Raw genomic sequence first — 26418 nt, 5'->3', positions numbered from 1 at the left:
TTACTTTAATGCTGTGAAAATTGATATAAAATAAAATAAAATAATATAATATAATATAATATAATATAATATAATATAATATAATATAATATAATGATAATTAAATAGGCCCATATGATTTACTTTAATGCTGTGAAAATTGATATAAAATAAAATAATATAATATAATATAATATAATATAATATAATATAATATAATATAATATAATATAATATAATATAATATAATATAATATAATGATAATTAAATAGGCCCATATGATTTACTTTAATGCTGTGAAAATTTATATAATATAATATAAAATAAAATAAAATAATATAACAAAATAAAATAAAATAACATGACATGACATAACATAACATAACATAACATAACATAACATAACACAACACAACACAATACAATACAATATAAATAATATGACAGGACATTATATAATATAATATAAGATAACATATAACATAATATAATATAATATACAATATAATACAATATCTTTGATTATTTTTGTGTACATTACAACAGTGTTTTTCACAGTGTATTCTTTGGCAAAACATTGAAATTTAAACTGCACAATTATTGCAGTTATATCAGATAATTACGGTTATATCAAATAACAACGATTAGATGGTCAATAATTGTGGCAGGCCTGCTGATATTAATGAAACTGTAAGTCTGATTGCTTGATTCACGTCTGTAGTCTTTGTCCACATCCCTACCCTTGAGTTTGAGTGATAATGATAGTTATGTATGTGTGGTAGGAGACACTGATTAAACTAAAGCCTTAATGCTATGGCGAGAGCTAAATATACAGATGAAGTGCTGGGTGACCTGTTAATATCTGGTGTTGGGTTATAGTAGAGGTGTTCCTGCTGTAGAGCAAGTCCTCATTATTATACGTGTTTAAAGCTCAGTCTTACACCTCAGACGTGGTAAAGATGCCTTTCATTCAGCAAACGTCATCAGCCAAACCTTCTGTTAGAGCCGGGCATTGTGGGTCAGAGAAACAGACTGGCTTTTTAACAGTTTTCAGATTAAGTCGTGCAGTTGTAGGATAAGACATGAATCAAATCAGACAGCAATATGAGAAACATTGGCTTTTAATTTGAAGCAAAAAAGTGTATAGATAGATTTATTGATAGATTTATTGATAGATTTATTGATGGATGGATGGATGGATTTATTGATAGATTTATTGATGGATGGATGGATTTATGGATGGATGGATAGATGGATTTATTGATGGATTGATAGATTTATTGATAGATTTATTGATGATAGATGGATGGATTTATTGATAGATTTATGGATGGTTGGATGGATGGATATATGGATTTATGGATAGATGGATTGATGGATGGATGGATGGATAGATTTATTGATAGATTTATGGACTTATTGATGGATAGATGGATGGATGGATATATAGATTTATTGATAGATTTATTGATGGATGGATTTATAGATAGATTTATAGATAGATTGATGGATAGATAGATTGATTGATTGATGGACGGATGGATTGATTGATAGATTTATGGATGGATGGATGGATGATGGATTTATAGATAGATTGATGGATTTATTGATTTATTTATTGATTTATGGATGGATGGATGGATGATGGATTTATAGATTGATTGATTGGATAGATTGATGGATTTATTGATGGATGGATGGAGGAATAGAATTAAATGTCAAATGTCCATGGCGTCCACAAAACCTTTTGAGTTTACACATGAGATATTGTAGGGATTAAATAAAGATTTTGATATTCGTCCGTTTCTTTAAGTTTGTGTTTGGTTCATACAGGTGTTGTTATCTTATATAATCTTCTATGTTTAGAATTAAACTTTAATTTTTAGTATTTTTCTTTTGCATTTTGTTCCATGGCTTTATGATTTCGAATAGGTCATGTGGTCCTTGAGTTTAAAGGCTTGTTGCTCAGCATCTCCTGTGTGAGAGCCGTTATTACATTTTTGCACATTTCGAGCTGTGGTGTGCAGACTTTATTAAAATGTTGTTTATTGTTGCTCTATAAACCTCTATATGGGGAATGTTAAAAAACAAAGCAGGTTTTTCTCCTCTCAGAAAACATCCAGAAACACTCCATCAGCCCGTCCTCATTCATCTCGTTTGCTTTGGCCTCAGTGTGTGTGTGTGTGTGTGTGTGTGTGTGTGTGTGTGTCTCAGTGCTGGTGTGTGTCTCAGTGCTGGTTTGTGTGTGTCTCTCAGTGCTGGTGTGTGTCTCAGTGCAGGTGTGTGTCTCAGTGCTGGTGTGTGTCTCAGTGCAGGTGTGTGTCTCAGTGCTGGTTTGTGTGTCTCAGTGCTGGTGTGTGTCTCAGTGCAGGTGTGTGTGTGTCTCAGTGCAGGTGTGTGTGTCTCTCAGTGCTCGTTTGTGTGTCTCAGTGCTGGTGTGTGTCTCTCAGTGCTGGTGTGTGTGTGTCTCAGTGCTGGTGTGTGTGTGTCTCAGTGCTGGTGTGTGTGTGTCTCAGTGCTGGTGTGTGTCTCAGTGCTGGTGTGTGTCTCAGTGCTGGTGTGTGTCTCAGTGCTGGTTTGTGTGTCTCAGTGCTGGTGTGTGTCTCAGTGCAGGTGTGTGTGTGTCTCAGTGCAGGTGTGTGTGTCTCTCAGTGCTCGTTTGTGTGTCTCAGTGCTGGTGTGTGTCTCTCAGTGCTGGTGTGTGTGTGTCTCAGTGCTGGTGTGTGTGTGTCTCAGTGCTGGTGTGTGTGTCTCAGTGCTGGTGTGTGTCTCTCAGTGCTGGTTTGTGTGTCTCAGTGCTGGTGTGTGTCTCAGTGCTGGTGTGTGTGTGTCTCAGTGCTGGTGTGTGTGTCTCAGTGCTGGTGTGTGTCTCTCAGTGCTGGTTTGTGTGTCTCAGTGCTGGTGTGTGTCTCAGTGCAGGTGTGTGTCTCAGTGCTGGTGTGTGTCTCAGTGCTGGTGTGTGTCTCAGTGCTGGTGTGTGTGTCTCAGTGCTGGTTTGTGTGTCTCAGTGCTGGTGTGTGTCTCAGTGCAGGTGTGTGTGTGTCTCAGTGCAGGTGTGTGTGTCTCTCAGTGCTCGTTTGTGTGTCTCAGTGCTGGTGTGTGTCTCAGTGCTGGTTTGTGTGTCTCAGTGCTGGTGTGTGTCTCAGTGCAGGTGTGTGTGTGTCTCAGTGCTGGTTTGTGTGTCTCAGTGCTGGTGTGTGTCTCAGTGCTGGTGTGTGTCTCAGTGCTGGTGTGTGTCTCAGTGCAGGTGTGTGTGTGTCTCAGACAGTGCTGGTTTGTGTGTCTCAGTGCTGGTGTGTGTCTCAGTGCTGGTGTGTGTCTCAGTGCAGGTGTGTGTGTCTCTCAGTGCTGGTTTGTGTGTCTCAGTGCTGGTTTGTGTGTCTCAGTGCTGGTTTGTGTGTCTCAGTGCTGGTTTGTGTGTCTCAGTGCTGGTGTGTGTCTCAGTGCTGGTGTGTGTCTCAGGGCTGGTGTGTGTGTCTCAGTGCTGGTGTGTGTGTGTCTCAGTGCTGGTTTGTGTGTCTCAGTGCTGGTTTGTGTGTCTCAGTGCTGGTGTGTGTCTCAGTGCAGGTGTGTGTGTGTCTCAGTGCTGGTGTGTGTGTCTCAGTGCTGGTGTGTGTGTCTCAGTGCTGGTGTGTGTGTCTCAGTGCTGGTGTGTGTCTCAGTGCTGGTGTGTGTCTCAGTGCTGGTGTGTGTCTCTCAGTGCTGGTGTGTGTCTCAGTGCTGGTGTGTGTCTCAGTGCTGGTGTGTGTCTCAGTGCTGGTGTGTGTCTCAGTGCTGGTTTGTGTGTCTCAGTGCTGGTTTGTGTGTCTCAGTGCTGGTGTGTGTCTCAGTGCTGGTTTGTGTGTCTCAGTGCTGGTGTGTGTCTCAGTGCTGGTGTGTGTCTCAGTGCTGGTGTGTGTGTCTCTCAGTGCTGGTGTGTGTGTCTCTCAGTGCTGGTGTGTGTCTCAGTGCTGGTTTGTGTGTCTCAGTGCTGGTGTGTGTCTCAGTGCAGGTGTGTGTGTGTCTCAGTGCTGGTTTGTGTGGCTCAGTGCTGGTGTGTGTCTCAGTGCTGGTGTGTGTCTCAGTGCTGGTGTGTGTCTCAGTGCTGGTGTGTGTCTCAGTGCAGGTGTGTGTGTGTCTCAGTGCTGGTTTGTGTGTCTCAGTGCAGGTGTGTGTGTCTCAGTGCTGGTTTGTGTGTCTCAGTGCTGGTTTGTGTGTCTCAGTGCTGGTGTGTGTCTCAGTGCAGGTGTGTGTGTGTCTCAGTGCTGGTTTGTGTGTCTCAGTGCTGGTTTGTGTGTCTCAGTGCTGGTGTGTGTCTCAGTGCTGGTGTGTGTGTGTCTCAGTGCTGGTTTGTGTGTCTCAGTGCTGGTGTGTGTCTCAGTGCTGGTTTGTGTGTCTCAGTGCTGGTGTGTGTGTGTCTCAGTGCTGGTGTGTGTCTCAGTGCTGGTGTGTGTCTCAGTGCTGGTGTGTGTCTCAGTGCTGGTGTGTGTCTCAGTGCTGGTTTGTGTCTCAGTGCTGGTGTGTGTCTCAGTGCTGGTGTGTGTCTCAGTGCTGGTGTGTGTCTCAGTGCAGGTGTGTGTGTGTGTCTCAGTGCTGGTGTGTGTGTCTCAGTGCTGGTGTGTGTGTCTCAGTGCTGGTGTGTGTGTGTCTCAGTGCTGGTTTGTGTGTCTCAGTGCTGGTGTGTGTCTCAGTGCTGGTGTGTGTCTCAGTGCTGGTGTGTGTCTCAGTGCAGGTGTGTGTGTGTCTCAGTGCTGGTTTGTGTGTCTCAGTGCTGGTGTGTGTCTCAGTGCTGGTGTGTGTCTCAGTGCTGGTGTGTGTCTCAGTGCAGGTGTGTGTGTGTCTCAGTGCTGGTGTGTGTGTCTCAGTGCTGGTTTGTGTGTCTCAGTGCTGGTTTGTGTGTGTCTCTCAGTGCTGGTTTGTGTGTCTCAGTGCTGGTGTGTGTCTCAGTGCTGGTGTGTGTGTGTCTCAGTGCTGGTTTGTGTGTCTCAGTGCTGGTTTGTGTGTCTCAGGGCTGGTGTGTGTGTCTCAGTGCTGGTTTGTGTGTCTCAGTGCTGGTGTGTGTCTCAGTGCTGGTGTGTGTGTGTCTCAGTGCTGGTTTGTGTGTCTCAGTGCTGGTTTGTGTGTCTCAGGGCTGGTGTGTGTCTCAGTGCTGGTTTGTGTGTCTCAGTGCTGGTGTGTGTCTCAGTGCAGGTGTGTGTGTGTCTCAGTGCTGGTTTGTGTGTCTCAGTGCTGGTTTGTGTGTCTCAGGGCTGGTGTGTGTGTCTCAGTGCTGGTGTGTGTGTGTCTCAGTGCTGGTGTGTGTGTCTCAGTGCTGGTTTGTGTGTCTCAGTGCTGGTGTGTGTCTCAGTGCTGGTGTGTGTGTCTCAGTGCTGGTTTGTGTGTCTCAGTGCTGGTTTGTGTGTCTCAGTGCTGGTGTGTGTCTCAGTGCTGGTTTGTGTGTCTCAGTGCTGGTGTGTGTCTCAGTGCTGGTGTGTGTGTCTCAGTGCTGGTTTGTGTGTCTCAGTGCCGGTTTGTGTGTCTCAGTGCTGGTGTGTGTCTCAGTGCTGGTGTGTGTGTGTCTCAGTGCTGGTGTATGTCTCAGTGCTGGTTTGTGTCTCAGTGCTGGTGTGTGTGTCTCAGTGCTGGTTTGTGTGTCTCAGTGCTGGTTTGTGTGTCTCAGTGCTGGTGTGTGTCTCAGTGCTGGTGTGTGTCTCAGTGCTGGTGTGTGTGTCTCTCAGTGCTGGTGTGTGTCTCAGTGCTGGTGTGTGTCTCAGTGCTGGTGTGTGTGTCTCAGTGCTGGTTTGTGTGTCTCAGTGCTGGTGTGTGTCTCAGTGCTGGTGTGTGTGTCTCAGTGCTGGTTTGTGTGTCTCAGTGCTGGTTTGTGTGTCTCAGGGCTGGTGTGTGTGTCTCAGTGCTGGTGTGTGTGTGTCTCAGTGCTGGTGTGTGTGTCTCAGTGCTGGTTTGTGTGTCTCAGTGCTGGTGTGTGTCTCAGTGCTGGTGTGTGTCTCTCAGTGCTGGTTTGTGTGTCTCAGTGCTGGTTTGTGTGTCTCAGTGCTGGTGTGTGTGTCTCAGTGCTGGTGTGTGTCTCAGTGCTGGTGTGTGTGTCTCAGTGCTGGTTTGTGTGTCTCAGTGCTGGTTTGTGTGTCTCAGTGCTGGTGTGTGTGTCTCAGTGCTGGTTTGTGTGTCTCAGTGCTGGTTTGTGTGTCTCAGTGCTGGTGTGTGTGTCTCAGTGCTGGTTTGTGTGTCTCAGTGCTGGTTTGTGTGTCTCAGTGCTGGTGTGTGTCTCAGTGCTGGTGTGTGTCTCAGTGCTGGTGTGTGTGTCTCTCAGTGCTGGTGTGTGTCTCAGTGCTGGTGTGTGTCTCAGTGCTGGTGTGTGTCTCAGTGCTGGTGTATGTCTCAGTGCTGGTTTGTGTGTCTCAGTGCTGGTGTGTGTGTCTCAGTGCTGGTTTGTGTGTCTCAGTGCTGGTGTGTGTGTGTCTCAGTGCTGGTTTGTGTGTCTCAGTGCTGGTTTGTGTGTCTCAGTGCTGGTGTGTGTCTCAGTGCTGGTTTGTGTGTCTCAGTGCTGGTGTGTGTGTCTCAGTGCTGGTGTGTGTGTCTCAGTGCTGGTGTGTGTCTCAGTGCTGGTTTGTGTGTCTCAGTGCTGGTGTGTGTGTGTCTCAGTGCTGGTGTGTGTGTCTCAGTGCTGGTGTGTGTCTCAGTGCTGGTTTGTGTGTCTCAGTGCTGGTGTGTGTCTCAGTGCAGGTGTGTGTGTCTCAGTGCTGGTGTGTGTGTCTCAGTGCAGGTGTGTGTGTCTCAGTGCTGGTTTGTGTGTCTCAGTGCTGGTGTGTGTGTCTCGGTGCAGGTGTGTGTGTCTCAGTGCTGGTTTGTGTGTCTCAGTGCTGGTGTGTGTCTCAGTGCTGGTGTGTGTGTCTCAGTGCTGGTTTGTGTGTCTCAGTGCTGGTGTGTGTCTCAGTGCTGGTGTGTGTCTCAGTGCTGGTTTGTGTGTCTCAGTGCTGGTGTGTGTCTCAGTGCTGGTTTGTGTGTCTCAGTGCTGGTGTGTGTCTCAGTGCTGGTGTGTGTCTCAGTGCTGGTTTGTGTGTCTCAGTGCTGGTGTGTGTCTCAGTGCTGGTTTGTGTGTCTCAGTGCTGGTGTGTGTGTGTCTCAGTGCTGGTGTGTGTGTCTCAGTGCTGGTTTGTGTGTCTCAGTGCTGGTGTGTGTGTCTCAGTGCTGGTGTGTGTGTCTCAGTGCTGGTTTGTGTGTCTCAGTGCTGGTGTGTGTGTGTCTCAGTGCTGGTGTGTGTGTGTCTCGTGGACCGGAGAGGTAAAGCACACGCTTGTGTATGGAAGGCCCGTCATTTTTCATATCTGCATCCCCCCCCCAACCCCCCCCCCCCCCACCCCCCACCCGGCCCTCGACCAGCAGCTTGTGCTTGGGTTCAACGCAGGGGTCACCGAGGGGTCACCGCCTCAGAAAGAGGACTGGTCGCCTTCAGCCACACAGGAGCCGTGTTACTCTCGCGTGTTCTTCTCTGCTTCCTTTTATTGCTATCTTTTTCTCTTCCATCCCCTCAAGCTCAAGCTGGGTGAGTGCTTCTCCCCGACCGACGACCTGTGTGTGTTTTTCTCGTGTTTGCTTAGCTTGTCTGATTTGAGCGTGTGTCGTGAGGTTTACGGCGAGACGAGGCTTTGCTAGTGGTCAACAGTTCAATGAGGTCGCGGACCGGATGTAAACAAATGCAGCTCAGCTGGTGCCTGTCAGACGGGAAGAACACACACACATGCACACACACACTCACTCTCACTCTCACTCTCTCTCTCTCTCTCTCTCTCTCTCTCTCTCTCTCTCTCTCTCTCTCTCTCTCTCTCTCTCTCTCTCTCTCTCTCTCTCTCTCTCTCTCACACTCTCACACACACACACACACACACACACACACACACACACACACACACACTCACTCACTTTTACACAACTTCGACCTTATTTAATACGTTTGATAATGTATTTCATGCCAAGAGAATGTTTTTGAACTGACGTTTTATCCTGGCTGCAATTATTGTTGCTCAGATCTGTCGCAGCTTGTTTGAGAGAGATGTGTTTCGACTAATGATTTATATCTGGCAGGTGATAAAACTAATCACACTGACTTTCAGTGGAGTCATATCTTGAGCCAGTAAAGCCCGGGAAACACCAAGCCGTCTTCAAAGAACTAGCGGCGGTGAAAGCGGACAAAACGCTGCGCTTGAACACACCAAAAGTACGTCAGGCGACTGTCCACCAGCACATGCGCTCTGAGTCTGCGTGTGAGTTAATATCTGTCTATATCAGCAGGCATCAATAGACTACATTCGTCATTCAAGTAGAGAAAGCGAAACTAGGACTGCAGATTATGCAAACCCGGAAACCATTTTGAATGTCAATGATGCTGATCACTTTCTTCATTCCAGTCGACTCATGTTATTATGAAAATATTAGTGCGTTCAAATGCTCAGGTAAGATTACCAGCCCTAACAACTTGACTTCTTTGCTCTCTTTCATCACTTTCGCTTGTATCCTCGTGCACAGACTCGTTCGCTAAGCTAAGCCAATCAGAGCTCTCTCTCTCTCACACTGACGGCACATGAATTATATATGTGAATTATTCTACTGAGTGATTGTAACGTGTGTCTTCGTAACGTTGTCTTAGGGACTGAAGGGGTCGATAGATTCGCTGTTGAATTTCTGTCGCTCCATCGGATGTTGTTGTTGTTCAGGTTGCTGGTCATAAATATGTTTTTAACTAGCTTTCTCAGAAGGGTTTTCTTCAAACTGTTGCTCTGCTCCGAGAGAAAAAACTGACCATAGAAGAAGACAGTTTACACTATAGCGCCCCTTGTGGCAACTCTGACACACTTCAGAAAGCATGTAATTGAGCTTGTGTAGCAAAGTGATTGTTTACTTGTAAACTATTTAAAGTTTTGCATATGCTGTGTCCAAAATCACATCCAGTCTGAGTAGGTACTACTTATTTGAGTTTACTTGTGTGCTTTATAGTAAGAATGTGGGTTGTATGAATGATGTGGACATACTACATTCATCATGTTGTTGTTACTAGCCGCGTTTCCATTACCCTTTAAATTGCGCAAATTGAAATTGCGAATTGAAAATACGCCTAATGGAAACACGTCAATTTCTAAAAAGTTTTTACGGTCGCATGAGGAGGTTTTTCAGGCAATTCGAAAAAGGAATATTTCGCAAAACTGCAATGGAAACAAGTTTTTGCGCATTTACAGGTCACCTGACTTAGACGGACAGGATACGAGACAGAGTTCTTTATTAAACTCATATAAGACAAAAGAATTACAGGAATACTGGATTCTAAACCTCAAAGAAATGCCACAATCAAGACCTCGAAGCAGAAATGAGTGAGAAAACCCCAGAAACACTTCATATGTGCCGCTCACAGTATTAAGGGTCTTTCCTTGCCATCAGTGCTTGGATAACACGCCTACTTTTCCTTCCATTAATAATAATAATATCTAGTGCGGTACGTGGCTGTGATATATATATAAACCTACGTCCGTTGCCATGATTTTTGGAATGACTTATTGCGAGAGGAAAAAATTACGTTTTAGTCGCATAGCATCGGTTAATGGAAACGCCGTCATTTCGCAATAGTTTTTTTTCGATATTTAGAAAAAATCGCAAAAGTTTTGCGCAAATCTGTAATGGAAACGCGCCTACTGTCATGTGACCTAGTTGTGTCACTTCACTGCCATTCATAAATCCTCTCCCGTGGCCTCATGGGATAGTAAAAGGTGTGTTGGACAGACCGAACGTCAAAATAGAGCTACACGATTCTGGACAAACTGAGAATCACCATGTTTTTTGGTTTCAAACAGAGATTCTCCCATGATTCTGAACAGACAACTAAACAAAATAACATGTCATTTACTAGAGGCTCTGACAAACGTAGTAATTGCTCCAGTCTATTTAAAATGTGTAATTATTAATCTGAATGAATTATTTGATAAAATCGGGTTGAGTGAATGATTCAATGACTCCCTCAAAATGCTAAACTGGTTTCATTACTTGATTAATCAGTGTTTTTAAATGAATGGCTTGAATGAATGATTCAATGACAAATACATTTTTGTATTTATATAATAAATTAGTTGCATCTCAGAGAATAAGACAGTTCTGGAAGGTAATTATCCCATTTTGACGACAGACTTTTTCTTAGGGATTTCAGAGGCTGTGGATTGAGATCGGTCCGCTGGCTAGTCCAGTTAAGTCACAATGCGCATTGAGGAATTTATTCGGTAAATGTGTTTCCATCGTAGTTTATTGCGCATGTATCCGACTCAAACGAGCGCAGCATACTTTTTTTTATGCGCATTTTGGTGTGTCAATCCAGCAGTTTTTTAATGCGATATCCCAAAATGCGCATAAAAATAATTGGATGGAAACATAGCTATAGATTAAGCCCTATTCACACTGGATTCGTGTTATCTGGGGACCTCGTGTGATTTAGAAATGACATCTGAATTTCGTGTGGCGCATTCGCACGGGATAATTCGAATTTACTGACGTATCTCCCGGATGTGATGTCAATAGGCTATAGCTTGGGAATGTCTTGTCGTTATAGGTCTAGCTGTATGATATATCATAAACAGAAGAATGTTCTTTACCGCATGCTGCTATACATGTCGTCCATCTCCATCTAATCACTCTTTTTGTTTTTTATATATTGTCTTTCTGCAAATTGTATAGTTGTATGTTGTATAGCGATATAACCCAGCACCCAAAATACTATCAAAACACTCCAACGCAGCCTTTATTCTCCACGAAAGATGGATAAAAAAGCGCACAGGAAAGAAAAACCTTGAAAAAATGATATACAAACGCGCCAAATCACAGACATGGCTGATTCGCACGGGACTGATATCATCACAGGACCTCGGGGTGTCCGGCCAAATATGGTTGGTCATTTGCGGGGGAATTTTTACTCTACAAATTACAGACATGGCCGATTCGCACGGGATTAAGATCACAGACACCCTCTGCAATTATTACAAATGACTCACCGGGTAATACTAATCCCGTGCGAATAGTTAAGTCAGAGTTAAGTTTTAGCAACATCAGCATACCTGTGAACACGATGGACTTCGGCCTTTTTTAATTATTTTATTTTTTTCTCAGCCCAGCTGCACTAGATACGCCTCCAAGCATATTTGCACACCTGCCATGTATTCAGACCGTCCCAATGCTGAATTACCCCTGCGGTCAGAGCGAACGGACCATTGTTCCTCTCTCTCTCTCTCTCTCCCGGGCGAGCGAGGGGCTCTCCCCATCAGCCGTGTCCAAACACAGCCTCTGAAATCTGCTCTTTAGAGACCTGGCAAACACTGTTGTGGCTCTTGGCTGAGATTCACTGGCAGATGAGACTCGATGTTAAGGCCAAGGCCAGTTAGTGAGCTGCCAGATCCAACCATTATTATCATTATTCACTACGAAAAACAGAAAAACATCCTTGTTTATTTTCAGACTAGTCTGGCTCAGACGGCGTAATGTTTTGAAACACCTTACATGGATTATATATGTCGTTTGTGTTGTGTTGTGTGTGATAATGAGTCTTTGTCATTGCAGGTAGTTGGGGAACAGTTGAACAGTGAGAAGACCTCGACCCCTCCACAGCCATGCATAGCAAGAACCGTAAGTGGATTTGCACTTTCTTTTGGAGAATCAGGTGTGTCAGTTTTGGGGGCGTATTAATACCTTGGACTGGATTATGTATTTGTGGGATATTCATGATGGTTTTGCTTGAAATATAAAGTGAAGCAACATCAAAAGCATTGCTACTATTTTAATAAACCATGTGCATTGTCTCATGAAAATTTTAAGAAAGCGTTGTTTAATAGCATTTCTGGTTTAGACCTCAGCAGCAAAAAAGGGAGAAAAAGTTGATAAGTTTGTTTTATTGCTGTGAATAAATACAAATAAATAAATAAAATAAAAATATATATAGCCTATATATATATATATATATGTGTGTGTGTGTGTGTGTGTGTGTGTGTGTGTAGTAAAAATATAAATATAATAAAATATTAATAAAATAATATTTCATTATTGTATCGCATATTGTTTGCATTCACATGTAAGCTATCTATCTAAATCTAGCTAAAAGCATTTTCCTAAAATCCATTACTGGTTAACTTTTAGTTTCATACATTTAAAACTGCAGTTTCATTTCAGCCTCAGATTCCTCGACGTACATATTATTACTACAATTGAAAAAGTTAATCACAAACCTCTCTTGAATATTGTAAGTGTGTTGTGTGGAATATTAGCAGAAGTGTGCACAGTGCCATTTTCTTTTAATGCACTGATTTGGGAAGTGCTTTTTATCTGTAGAGGTTCTCCAGTGTGACTTCCTGTTGAAAGTCTGATGATCTTCTGCAGGGCTGCACGATTAATCACAATTTACATGTAATTGCTCTTAAACCAATTTTGAAATTTTGATTTTGAAATCGCGAAGGCTGTGATTATTAGTTATGTGCAGCTTGTCAGTGACATACGGCTCTGTAAACGCTGCTCACTCTTGAGTCGCTTATAACGGGCATTTGTAAAAGCAACACAAACATCTTTCCAAACATGAGAAGCATTTATGAACCTCTTGTCCAATAAAATACAACCTTTAATAACATGCTTTTACTCCAAACTCACTTCATAACAACAGCTGAGCTCCTCCTTCTGTGAGATGACGTGCTTCTTACACAGAATAAGGCAGTCGTGTGTTTATTAGTCATGTTTAATCACAGCGCTTCAATCTTCTGTTTATTCAGAGACAGCGATGATGACCGATAGGGATTTCCTGGAATGATGTGTGTTATCGTACTTCTGCTGCGGGGCATATTTGTGTGTGTGTGACGCCCTCTGGTGTTCAGATGGAGTGTGTGTTTGAGACGCCCCCTGGTGTTCAGATGGAGTGTGTGTGAGACCTCCTCTGGTGTTCAGATGGAGTGTGTGTGTGAGACGCCCTCTGGTGTTCAGATGGAGTGTGTGTGTGAGACGCCCTCTGGCGTTCAGATGGAGTGTGTGTGTGAGACGCCCTCTGGTGTTCAGATGGAGTGTGTGTGTGAGACGCCCTCTGGTGTTCAGATGGAGTGTGTGTGTGAGACGCCCTCTGGTGTTCAGATGGAGTGTGTGTGTGAGACGCCCTCTGGTGTTCAGATGGAGTGTGTGTGTGAGACGCCCTCTGGCGTTCAGATGGAGTGTGTGTGTGAGACGCCCTCTGGCGTTCAGATGGAGTGTGTGTGTGAGACGCCCTCTGGCGTTCAGATGGAGTGTGTGTGTGAGACGCCCTCTGGCGTTCAGATGGAGTGTGTGTGTGAGACGCCCTCTGGTGTTCAGATGGAGTGTGTGTGTGAGACGCCCTCTGGTGTTCAGATGGAGTGTGTGTGTGAGACGCCCTCTGGTGTTCAGATGGAGTGTGTGTTTGAGACGCCCCCTGGTGTTCAGATGGAGTGTGTGTGAGACGCCCTCTGGTGTTCAGATGGAGTGTGTGTGTGAGACGCCCTCTGGTGTTCAGATGGAGTGTGTGTGTGAGACGCCCTCTGGTGTTCAGATGGAGTGTGTGTGTGAGACGCCCTCTGGTGTTCAGATGGAGTGTGTGTGTGAGACGCCCTCTGGTGTTCAGATGGAGTGTGTGTGTGAGACGCCCTTTGGTGTTCAGATGGAGTGTGTGTGTGAGACGCCCTCTGGTGTTCAGATGGAGTGTGTGTGTGAGACGCCCTCTGGTGTTCAGATGGAGTGTGTGTGAGACGCCCTCTTGCGTTCAGATGGAGTGTGTGTGTGAGACGCCCTCTGGCGTTCAGATGGAGTGTGTGTGAGACGCCCTCTGGCGTTCAGATGGAGTGTGTGTGTGAGACGCCCTCTGGTGTTCAGATGGAGTGTGTGTGTGAGACGCCCTCTGGCGTTCAGATGGAGTGTGTGTGTGAGACGCCCTCTGGTGTTCAGATGGAGTGTGTGTGTGAGACGCCCTCTGGTGTTCAGATGGAGTGTGTGTGTGATGCGTATGTTCATAGATGTATTATAGCGACACCTTCCCAGCCGTAACAATTGTAAAGATTTCGAAGGCCTTATTTTTATACCTGGACTCATCAGAGGCATTTCTCTCATTCCCGTGTCCTTTATACAGTGTGTGTCCTGTTGGCCCATGCGTTCTCAATGATATAGATGTGTATTTTCGAGTTTGATGATATTTTGCATTTCAGCTGTTACAGAAATACATTTTTCTTACCTGCTTCACTGCGTTCTTGATTTGTATTCAAGTGTCTGTGCCGAGAGTTTATTTATTTAGTGTTTAGTCTTACAGAAGAACAGAGGGGCTTAAAGCCTTTATTTAACCAGGCAAGTCACTTAAGAACAAGTTCTTATTTTCAAGGACAAATTTTTATTTTATTTTCTTCACAACGGTTGTGTGTTCAGAGAGGAGACACTGCTCGCCCAGCAGCTCCAGGACTCCTCTGGTTCCTGTCAAGGCCAAGATGTCTGCGGCTCAAAGCGAGGTGGATCCGCTTCCCTTCCGGGTTCCTCGGGATTATCCACACTCGCGCTTCAGCAAGGCCCCGCTGGCCGTGTATCCGCCCAAGGGAGCGCGAGCCAAGGCCTGGTGGGTAAAACACTGCCTTTCACTGACAGACACAGGATTATGGGTTCACTTTAGTGTTCTGGAGAGTGTGTAATAAAGCCATCTACTGCTGTAATGTGACTGTAAAGCTCGCTGGTGTGTAGGCATGTTCACAAAGACAAAAAAAATAACATTAATATTAATTTAGCTTCGTTCATTATGTATCAAACTTTAGAGAAATATGTCTAATCTGGAAAAAAAACAATTCTACATATAAATAGGCATAGTTAGTCAAAATGAATGTTTATAATATTTACGTTTAGAGTCTCTTCTGCTCACCAAGGCTGCATTTATTTGTTCAAAAATACAGTAAAAATTGTGAAATATTATTATAATTTAAAATAACTTTTTTTCTATGTGAATATATTGTGAAATGTAATTTATTCATGTGATCAAACCTGAATTTTCAGCATCATTACTCCTAATATGCTGATTTGCTGCTCAAGAAATATTTCTGATTATTATCAGAGTTGAAAACAGTTGTGCTGTTATTATTATATTATATTATATTATATTATATTATATTATATTATATTATATTATATTATATTATATTATATTATATTATATTATATTATATTTGTGTGTGGAAACTGTGATGCATTTTTTTCAGGATTCTTTGATGAATAGAAAGTTGAAAAGAACAGCATTAATTTGAAATAGAAATAACAATTTTGTAACAATTTATATGTCTTTATTGTCTTAATTGAATGCACCCTTGCTGAATTAGTATATTAGTAAAAAATAATCTTACTGACCCCAAACCTTTAAATGGTTGTGTGTCTATTTTGTCCCAAAACTTGTGTTAGACTAATAAAATCTGACACTTTGTGTGCTTTAAATGCCCAATCTTTTGTTCTCCAGCGTGTCTTTACCCGTGGTGAGTCTGGAGAAGATGCCGTGTTTCAACAGATCGGAGGGAGCGCACATCAAAGTCAACTCTTCGTCTCCCACAGCGAGTTCTTCTCTTTCTTTCTCTTCCTCGTCTTCCTCTCCGTCGTCCGCTCCTCTCAAGTCCTCCTCGACGTCACCAGCATCTCACAAGATCCAGGAGAAGTTCCTGAACGGTCGAGGTCCCGGGACTCCTCGCTCCACCACGCCTCCCTCACTGATTGACAGGCGGCCCAGCCCGTCACGGTCACCCTTGGAGAAACGCCCCGCCCCCTCTCCCTCCACGTCTCCATCCCTATTGGACAGGAGACCGATAGTCCCGCCTTCTCCTCCAGACAAGAAGCATCAGAATGGAGCCAAAGGTGGGAGGCCTCGGAGAGTTTCGGGTGAGTAGAAAACACTTTTAGAGAAGAAAAGTGAAGAAAATTTATTTTATTTTTTTGTGGAGAAACTTTTTAACTAGAAATAATGTAGGAAACCACTTTTTAACTTCCAACATGATTTGATTGGAATAGGAGAGGGTTGTGCTTCGATATTATTGGTTAATATTATTTTCCTCTGCCTGTATGGCCTTCGTGATGTCATCAATAAAGAAAAGTCGTTTTATCTAGTGGAATTTGAAAAGTTTAGTCACTGTATGTTTTATACTGTGTTATTGTTAACTAAAACTATAAAAAAAAAAAAATTATATTCAAATAAAGCTGAAATAATAATAAAAAAGAAATATTTAAAAACAAAAAAACATAATCAAAAAGTTGCAATGTTGCCTTGGCTAATAACTGAAATAAAAGTACTAAAATTAATTACTGAAATAAAAAATAAAGCTAAATAGAAATAAAAAAATAAATATTAAAAATGACAAACAAGCACAACAAAATAATGAAAACTGAAAATGTAAAAATAAAGTAATTTTAAAATGTTAAAAAATACTATAACAATTTAAAATAATACAAAAATCTTTGTTTTTTGTTTTTAGATTTAATTTTATATGTTCTTGTTTTAATTAGCAAACACCATCGCACACCTGCAGTCGATCGGTGCGTGGAATAAATAAATAGAGGTTAAAAAATCTACAAAGAACAAGGAACTCCCGCACACTATCAGGACTTGCAAATGAGTATCAAAAATTTTATTAGCAACGTTGCGGTCTCACTCATAGATAAGCCTGATGAAGGTCGTGAGACCGAAACTTTGCTAATAAAATTTTGATACTCATTTGCAAGTCCTGATAGTGTGCGGGAGTTCCTGGTTCTTAGTAGATATGTGCTTAGCATAAGTGGACACACCCATGCTAAAGTTGACTGAAAAGAGGAATAAAAAAGCATCGTTTGGAAATTGATCTTAATGCCTTAATTAGATGGAGGAAAACTCTAACCTTTAAGGACACCAATTTTCTTTGTGAGTGAATAATGTATCGTAAATAAATAAATGTTCTTCCTTTAAAATACAGGGTGCATAAGTCTGGACACCCCTATGTTAAATTCCCATAGAGGCAGGCAGATTTTTATTTTTAAAGGCCAGTTACTTCATGGATCTGGGATACTATGCATCCTGATAAAGTTCCCTTGGCCTCTGGAATTAAAATAGCCCCACATCATCACACACCCTTACCTAGAGATTGGCATGGGGTAGTTTCCATAAGATTATCTCTCAATGCAAATCAAACCTACCCTGGTAATCCAGAGTTCTCACGAGAGCACAAGTTGAATTTGCTCAGCGAGTTACTCTGGTGTCGAGTAATGATGCTCATTACATATGCCCCTCGATCTGAGCTGCACCAATCACATCGGGTTATCTGATATAGGCGGGCCAGAGGCGAGATGACGACAGCGCTGTGACGTCGAAGTCATTAGTAAACATTGCAAGATGGCTATGGATGAACACCAGTTGTTTGAAACGGCTTTGGCCGCTACGATGAACGACTTGGCTTTTTATCTAAAAGAGGAACAGAAGACGGCACTCGAATCCTTCCTTTGCAAGAAGGGCGTTTTTGCTGTTTTCCCGACCGGATACGGTAAGAGTCTAATCTACCAGTTAGCTCCGCTGGTAGCTACGCGATAACTTGTTGTGATTGGTCGTAGTGTTATCCAATTGCGTGCAGTGAGATTTTCAAATGCATGCTTGGTGCCGCCCCTCGAGCCGGCCGATCTTCATTGGTCGACGCCAGACCATTAATCTTTCAGATTTAGGTCTGGATTTCCAGGCTAAATCAAACCAGCCATTAGGCTAACTGAAATAAAACCATTAAGGAAGAACATTTATTAATTTACGATACATTATTCATTCACAAGTGTCCTTAAAGGTTGGAGTTTTCCTCATTTTTCTAATTAAGGCATTAAGATCACTTTCTAAACGATGATTTTTTAATTCCTCTTTTTAGTCAACTTTAGCATGTGTGTGTGCACTTATGCTAAGCACTGTATGTTCTTGTTGTAAAACGGGTGAGAGAGAGAAATAAAAACATAAATCAAAAGGATGAAAAAGCATTAAAGGAAATGAATCCCGTCACCTGTTTTCAAACTCAAGTCCAGTGGTTTATGTTTTGAAGAGTTGTCGTTCGCCTGGAAGCTTGAATGTTTAGTCGTCACTCACTGGTTAGTCTCCTCGTCCCTCTCCGTATGTTGTTTACTCGGCTCTCGGCTCTCGGCTTGATTTATGCTGCTCTCGGCCGGCAGATCCTCGCACTGCTGTAATCAGGACTCTGTGTTTGAAACCGCAGTTTCTCAGAGATAAACCCTCTGGTGAGTCTCTTCGCTGTCTACTGTTCACATAGGCCACATCTAAATGAGAGGAAACCTGGGAAATGACTGATTTGAGATCATCGCACACAAGATATTATTCAACCAACACTCGAAATTGATTCCAATGCATTTTGACATTAGCATGTTGAGAAAATAAATACTCAATAATCTAATACGTACAAAAAAAAAATACATTACACACACACACACACACACACACACACATAAAATAAATGTTGCCACTGAGGTTCTAAATATTTGTTTTAAGAAGTAAAACAGAATAAATATTTAATCAAGGCATGTTTTCCACAATTTATGAGCACGTATTGAATCATTTCATATTGAGATATTATTTGATATGTACCAACATAACATACTAATACATATCAATAATAAATAAAACAATTTAAATTATATAAATTACAAAATAAAATAATAAAATGTAAAAATAAAATATATTTCAAGTGTAAAAAAATAAAAAAATAAAATGTATGTATATATAAAAGTTTTATTTTTTAATTTTTTTACACTTGAAATATATTTTATATATATATATTTATATATAAAGGGTTCTCAAGTTTTATCAAAAGCTTGGAGTGAGATCACATGCGGTTAGGGGAGGAGCCCTAATGGAGTCCCGCCCCCGCCCATCCCCGCCCCCCAATTTTACCCATTGTTCATAATTAACCAGCACAAATTGAAACTATAACAATTGGTAAATCTGATAAATGACAGAGCAATTCATCACATCAAATATACTCTTAAATGTTATATTTCAAAATTACAAAAAATACAAAAATATAACATATTGCTCCAAACAGTTGGATTTTGAATGTGTCTAGTCGAAATGGTATAATGATTTATTGTGTGGTGGGACATTGTGAACAAATGACATAGAGTATTAAGGTGTGTGTGTGTGTGTGTAACATTTATATATTTCATGTTCTAGCCTAAAAATGTTAGACGAGCTTACTTTCTTCCAACTTACCTTCTCCATCAGACGTGTGTTCGCACGATGTTGTTGGTTACTTAGTAACGAACGTACGGTGGCCGAGAATTTTCCGTCAACTTCCGTGTGTTCGCGCATCTGTGTTGCCTAGTAACAAACGCAATCTGGCCGAGATACGTGCTGGCGGCAGGAAACTTCACTTTGTGTGCCTGCGCCTCGTATATACAACGTTATAAGCTTGCAGGACAACTTGGTTGGCATTGCCTTTTCAGCGTGAGAAATACACGGTGTGGCGTGAGAGCGTGTGAACTGGTTGAATTGCGTGTGTCTCACGGCCAATGCGTGAGACTTGAGAACCCTGTATGTATATATATATATATATATATATATATATATATATATATATATATATACTGTATAAATGCTTGTGTGTGTATATGTATACACATACATACAAAAAGATACAAATAATTACTGCATTTTATGAAATGGTGCATAATATAATACATCAAATAAATTATATTTAGCTGAAAATAACAATATAAAGTCCCTCTCTGTTTTGTTGCACAGGGCGAGTGTTTGATGCTAATAAACACTGTGGGGTTTTAGACCCAGAGACGAAGCGGCCCTGCACTCGTTCGTTAACCTGTAAGGTTGGTACCATCACTCATAATCACATCGGTTGATTTGAATGTTCGCTGTGTTGGTGTTCGTAACATGTGTCTGATTATGTATGTTCTAGACTCACTCTTTGACCCACCGGCGAGCCGTCCCAGGACGGAGGAAAGACTTCAACTTTCTGCTAGCGGAGCATAAGGGACGGGCGAAGGAGAAGGAGGGGGGGCAAAAAAAGGAAGTTCAAGCAGGCAGCCAATCAGTGCAGGTCACACAGTCACATGACGCAGCACCCAGCCAATCCGCAAGCTGTACCAATGGCAAGACCACTCCCACTCTCAAACTGAGGCTGGCCAATTCACACTTGCACAGGTACGTTCTGCCGACCACACTGATTGTAGGATTAGTCTCCTTCCGTACTAAAGTGCTAACACAATCATTTGAACCATTGTTGCCAGTTAGGTTCAGAATATTTGCTTTAAGAAGTAAAACAGTAAAAATGTTGTTAAATCAATCAAGGCATGTTTATCAATATATGAACACATGATATCCAATCCTTTTTTTATTTATGCGCACCAACTAAATTTATACTAAAACATTTTAGTGGGGGTGCATTTTGAATCGTTGAGTTCTGAATCGATTCATGGACATGAACCGTTGGAACTGATTCACAGAATTGAATCAAATTTACCAACTTTATCTGTATTTTTGCTACTAAACTTTAAATTGGGACAAGAAAAGATTGTGAGATATATAAATAAATAATGATAAAAAAATAATTAAATATAAAATAATTTTTTTTTTTAAGAAACTTGATGGGCAAATAAAAGTGCATTTTAAAATCATTGCAATATTTACGTTACTTGATTTTAAATTGCCAGAAAAAATCATCTGTGAATCGTATAATGCTTAGCCCTAGTCTAACAGGTGTTTTTATTTTTTTTATGCATCTGTTTTGATTATTTTATGATTTTTGAAGAGGAACTATTGTGCCTTTTTATTTTGTGCTCTACTAGAACAGGTTTTCCTGCTTGAATGTTGATTATTCTCCTCATATTCTCCATTGTTGCGGCTCCTCTCTTCCCAGTCTGTCAGTAACGCTCTGTTTACTTCCTGTCTCTATGAAGCCCCTCCTTCTGAAAAGCACACTGTGCTCTGATTGGTTGGCTGGATCAGTGTGTTGTGATTGGTTGAGCCCTTCGAGTGTGTTTGGGAAATGTCCCGCCCCTTACCATAACCGCCAGTTTAACACACTACTAACTAACTCAACCAGGCCCCGCCCGTTTATTCTGCGTATGAATTATTTAAATGAGGAATATTGTGACGTGTTCGTTCCCGGAAGAAACTCAAGACAATGGAGGCGTTTCAGGGAGTTCAGAAACACTGACACTGATATAGAGGATAACTCTCTTTTTCATGCTCAAACAGCAACATTACACAGTAAAGAGAGTTGAACACTTTGAACGACTGTTATGAATAACCTCGCCTTGCCTAGAAGGTTTCTCAGATGGTCATGTCCTCCTCTGCAGAGTGTGTGGTGTCGTGCTCAACTCTGCTCCTGAACCTGCGCTCGACTGGCAGAGAATCAGCGGAGACTCGCGTCTGTCCAGCGATGAAGGAGAAGCGGATCTTCCCGAAGAGACAGAGAAGCTGATGTGCCATTATTCTCCACAACACCCACAACCCCTGAGCGTGAGCTGAACTAAAACATTCATCACTGCACTGCTGTTTGTCTGTTGTGTTTTGGGACCCTTTATATTGCTCTACAAGCATTAAAGGGATAGTTCACTCAAAAATGAAAATTAGCCCATGATTTACTCGCCCTCAAGCCACCCTCGGTGTATATGACATTCTTCTTTCAGACAAATACAATCGGAGTTATATAAAAAAATGTCCTGGCTCTTCCAAGCTTTATAATGGCAGTGAATGGCCGTATCTGTTTTGAAGTCCATAAAAGTGCATCTATCCATGATAAAAGTGCTCCACACTGCTCTGGGGGGTTAATAAAGGCCTTCTGAAGCGAAGTGATGCGTTTGTGTGAGAAAATATTCATATTTAAAACTTTCTAAAGTAAAATAACTAGCTTCCGGCCAAATGAACTTACGCAGTCTACTTGCGCCTAAAGCGCAACTTACACAACTTGTGACGTCAGAAGTAGCGCAAATATCAGCAGTGCGTTGCATTACTCGTTTAAAGGGATAATTCACCGCTGGAAAGATGAATGTGTATTTAAATTGGGTCATTTATGTAGTAGAAATGTGAAGTTATTTTAGAAGTTGGTGCCTTCTAGACTGAGGAAAGCCAGAAAATGTATTTTTGGCTCATGTGGATGAAAGACTACAACTCCCAGAATGCACTTGCTTCGCTGCCCTACGAGGCCACGCCCAAGCCACGCCTCCTGGTTACAGAGGGCAGTGTCGGGAGAAATGATACAGCTAGGCTACTAGTCGACTGGAAACTGAAAAGACGGTGTTTTATGGTGAGATCCCCCTATGGGCGGGTTGAAGACATGCGGGACGAGCTCCTCCTACTGGCTGGAGTCTCTCGCCTCTGGACTAAAGAGCCTCTGATGAGCTAAATGATGATTTTTGCGTCACCTGAGGTTTATTTCCAGACACACAATCCAGAAATCTCTCGTCTCAGGGGGACATGAGGGGGGGAAGCACGGTCACTCGAAAATACCACCGGGTTTCTACTGACACAAAGCTTAATGCTAATCGGTGAAGTATCCCTTTAAGTTGCGCTTTAGGCTTAAGTAGACTGCGTATGTTTGTTTGGCCAGACTAGTTATTTTAGTCGACAAAGTTTTAAATATGGATATCTTTCTCACACAAACGCATCACTTCGCTTCAGAAGGCCTTTATTAACCCCCCGTTTATAATGGATGAATGGACTTTTATCGACTTCAAAACAGAAACGGCCATTCACTGCCATTATAAAGCTTGGAATAGCCAGGACATTTTGTAATATAACTCCGATTCGATTGTATTCGTCTGAAAGAAGAAAGTCATACACACCTAGGATGGCTTGAGGGCGTGTAAATCAAGGGGTAATTTAAATTTTTGGGTGAACTAGCCCTTTAAGGAATATAATCTGAGAAACACATTCTCTGTCTGTGCTGGTGTGTGTTAGTGTTGTGCGTTCAGCAGTCGGATGATGGGAAGAGGTCACTACGTGTTCGACAGACGGTGGGATCGGGTCAGGCTGGCGCTTCACTGCATGGTGGAAAAACACGTCAACTCTCTCATGTGGAGGCGAGTTACACGCTTCTCTGTGTGCTTGTGCTATTATGGACACATTGGGGGAGAATTTATGGGTGGATGCACTTGTTTTTCCATCACTGGGAATTTCACAAAAGCTTTCAAATATTTCATCCCAAAATCAAAAGGAGAAAAAAATGTGTGTTAGGAAAATAAAGACGTTTTAGGACCATTTTGGATGTTTTCATTTGCACATAATTTTGATATTCAATTATTCACTTTTATTTTATTATAAATAATAATATAAAGATTTATATTTAAGTGCCGTAAAAATAACCACATGAACACTGTTGCAGTGAAAATTTTTTTTTTTTCTTTATAAAATATATTTCTTTCATCCCAAAAAACTAAAGAAAAAAATATGGTTGCACTTTATTTTAAGGTGTCATTGTTACAGTGTAATTATATATTTAACTACTGAGTAATATTAAGCAACTACATGTACTTACTGTAGGGTTAGGGTAGGATTAGGATTAGGTTGAGGGTTAGTTGCATGTAATTATGCATAATTTACTGTTATTACTACGGTAAGTACATGTAACATATGTAACAAGGACACTGTAAAATAAAGTGTTACCAAAAATATTTTGCATTAAGAAAATTATATAAAATTTTATAAATAAATAGACATTATTAAACAAGTGGTTAAACATACATTTTTATTAATAATAATTAGAATTTATACTATTTTTTAAGATTATTAAACTGAAGAGTGTCATAAATATGATTGTTAATAATAAAAGTAAATAATCATTAGTAAACATTTTCATGGCAGTTAAGCACATTTACAGTTTTATTTATTTAATAATTTTAATTATTATTCAGTAATATCTGACCATTTAATGTTATTTTTTAATAATAATAATATAACCTATAAATAATAATATAGCCTAAAATATAAATTATATTAATAATGCTATAAAAAATATAACTTGATGAAATTAATATTGCAATGCATCCCAAAAATAGATTTAATTTTCTGGTAACAATAAGGGTTCATTAGTTTACTACTTTAGTTAATATGAATTAAGAATGAACAATACTACAGCATTTATTAATGCATTATTAAAATCAAAAGTTGTGTTTGTTAACATTAGCTAATGCACTGTGAACTAACATGAACAAACAATACACGGCTGAATAATATTAACAAAGATGAATAAATCCCCTAACAAATGTTTTTCATGTTAGTTAATACATTATCTAATGTTAACTAATGAAACCTTTTTGTGAAGTGTTAGCAATTTTCTTCATGCAAAATATTCTTTATTAATTTGTCTTTGATTTGGGGGTGAAATATGACCCAGATGTTTTAGGTTTTTAACTTTAGGCAGAAACAAATGAGATGTGACTGGCTTGAGTCACATGTGTAATCGCACACAATGCTTTCTTTCGCTCTGTAAATGCACATTATTTAGGTTAACGTGCCACATAGCTTCCTACCACAGGCCGGTGATGTCATATCCTGTTTGCCACAGGAAAGTCCCCCTAGCGGTGGAGAGCATGACGAGCTCGTGTGAAGGTTCTCCCCTGGGCTCAGCGTTTCTCACGGCTCCTGTGGACAGCGTCTCGATGCTCTCGTACTCCTCCTCTCTCTCTCATAACGGCGCTGGTGTTTTCTGCATCAGGGACCCTGATCCCGGACCCGATCCCGGACCCCGACTGCAGAGGAGTAAACCGGCCAGGACACCCAAAGCCTCAGGGGAAGGACCGGGACCCAAAAGACGGAAAGCGCCTCCCGCTTTTGAATCAGCGGCTTACAGGAAAAGCGGGAACAGCGGGAACAGCTACCATCTCCCACCGCACATCAGTAACGGGTAATGATACTCCATACACATCACCATACTGAACTCACAAAGCCATATTATTGCGATACTCCAATATGAAAAAATTAACAGTGCATGAGATTTAAAATGTGTGCAATAATTCAGTAATCCACTATAATGCTCTGAAAAACAGACATAATTTAGTGTTTCACAGCCATTTTCATGCTTCTCTTCTCTTCAACCCTGTGTTTGTCTACTGTACCTTTAAGACTTCTTTATGTAAATAATGAGTATGTCTAGGGGTGTAACGAGACCCTCATGTCACGATTCGATACATATCACGATTCTGAACTCATGATACCATATTTTTGCGATACGCCAAGACGTGATAAAAGATTAACAAAAAATGTACTGTTGATTAAAATGCTGAATTTGATATTACATTGTGTGTGTAAATGAATAGATTTGGTGCTGGAAACCCAAAGCACAGGACAATAGAGACACCAGAATAACAATATTCATGATTCTGAAGCTGAAAACACACAATTATTGTAGACGAATATGCTTTCACTCTCTCAATGACGAGATATATTTAAAATAATGCAGCACTTTTTACTGGTAACAAGACATTTGGCATTATCAGGACACAAATATTCCCCCATTGCATTATTATACATTATATTCAACATTATATATAGTAGTTTAATGTAGTACTGACACTAAAACTTGAATTTTTTTCATTTTCATTTTGGGTGAACTATCCACGCTACATATTGTTGCAGTTTTGTATTGCGATATATTGATGTACTGTATTGTTGCACCCCTAGTAACGGGACGGCCGCCCTCAGCATGCGGGCCAAGCCCCGGTTCGGCAGTGTGGATGTGTCCCTCCCGCAGGCGCTCACCGGGGATCACGGGGCCGTCTCGTCTCACAACACACTGTCCTACACCTCCTCTGATGGGAGGAAGAGGAAGAGCGCCGGATCGAGCGACAAACCCAGTAAAAGCACCAAATCCCCAGCACTGGACGGGATGTTCAGGAAGAGCAGCTCCGCTCTGCTGTCGTCAGTCGAGACGGCCCACGGCGTCCTCAACACACAGGTGAAACACACTCTTTCTAGCAACACGATGTCGAAATGCAGAAATGTATCCTTGGGAAGTTCGGATAATTTTCCTGAATCTCTTGTTCGATCTCATTCATCAAAATGAACTAATGCCCCCCCAGAGTCGTTTCGTTCATTTAAGGGGCTTTAAATGTTGTACTTTTAACAGGCAAATTCCCCGAACACATCCACCTACGCAATCTTGATCATATTCTGAATTAAGAAATCATTATAATGCAGTCGAAAATAATTTACAGGGAACATAAATAATTACTTTACCTTCCGAGTCTTTCGTTCATTTGTCACGTGACAGACGATCATTCGTGAAACAGGGATGTGATTTTTCCGGATTAATCCGGAATTCCGGATTTTCCGACCTGAAAATGTGACCTACGTGAATCATGCAGATCTGTAAAAAAAAAAAAAAAAAGGAGGGGGGGGGGAGCATCTCACAGCTGTCACTATGGTAACCCGGGACGGAACCACAATCGCCGCGAATCGCGGCCAC

At 41.6% G+C, this 26418-nt stretch overlaps 1 protein-coding gene across 1 annotated transcript in view; it reads left to right on the top strand.

Moving 5' to 3' along the window:
• atxn7l1 (ataxin 7-like 1) overlaps positions 1 to 26418 on the top strand; it is a 35041-nt gene that overhangs the window by 785 nt on the left and 7838 nt on the right. Inside the window, exons 2-10 of the mRNA XM_081364058.1 lie at positions 11543 to 11608; positions 14384 to 14567; positions 15450 to 15862; positions 19737 to 19819; positions 19909 to 20153; positions 21311 to 21473; positions 22914 to 23035; positions 24520 to 24858; positions 25635 to 25908. Of these exons, the coding sequence (XP_081220184.1) occupies positions 11593 to 11608; positions 14384 to 14567; positions 15450 to 15862; positions 19737 to 19819; positions 19909 to 20153; positions 21311 to 21473; positions 22914 to 23035; positions 24520 to 24858; positions 25635 to 25908 (1839 nt within the window). The 5' untranslated portion in view covers positions 11543 to 11592. The remainder of the gene's footprint in view (positions 1 to 11542; positions 11609 to 14383; positions 14568 to 15449; positions 15863 to 19736; positions 19820 to 19908; positions 20154 to 21310; positions 21474 to 22913; positions 23036 to 24519; positions 24859 to 25634; positions 25909 to 26418) is intronic.

Source organism: Scardinius erythrophthalmus, assembly GCF_964197995.2.
Source record: "Scardinius erythrophthalmus genome assembly, chromosome: 4".
Classification (NCBI taxonomy): Eukaryota; Metazoa; Chordata; class Actinopteri; order Cypriniformes; family Leuciscidae; genus Scardinius; species Scardinius erythrophthalmus.
Note: the sequence above shows the minus strand (reverse complement) of the source record. Positions and strands in the feature narration are given on the sequence as shown.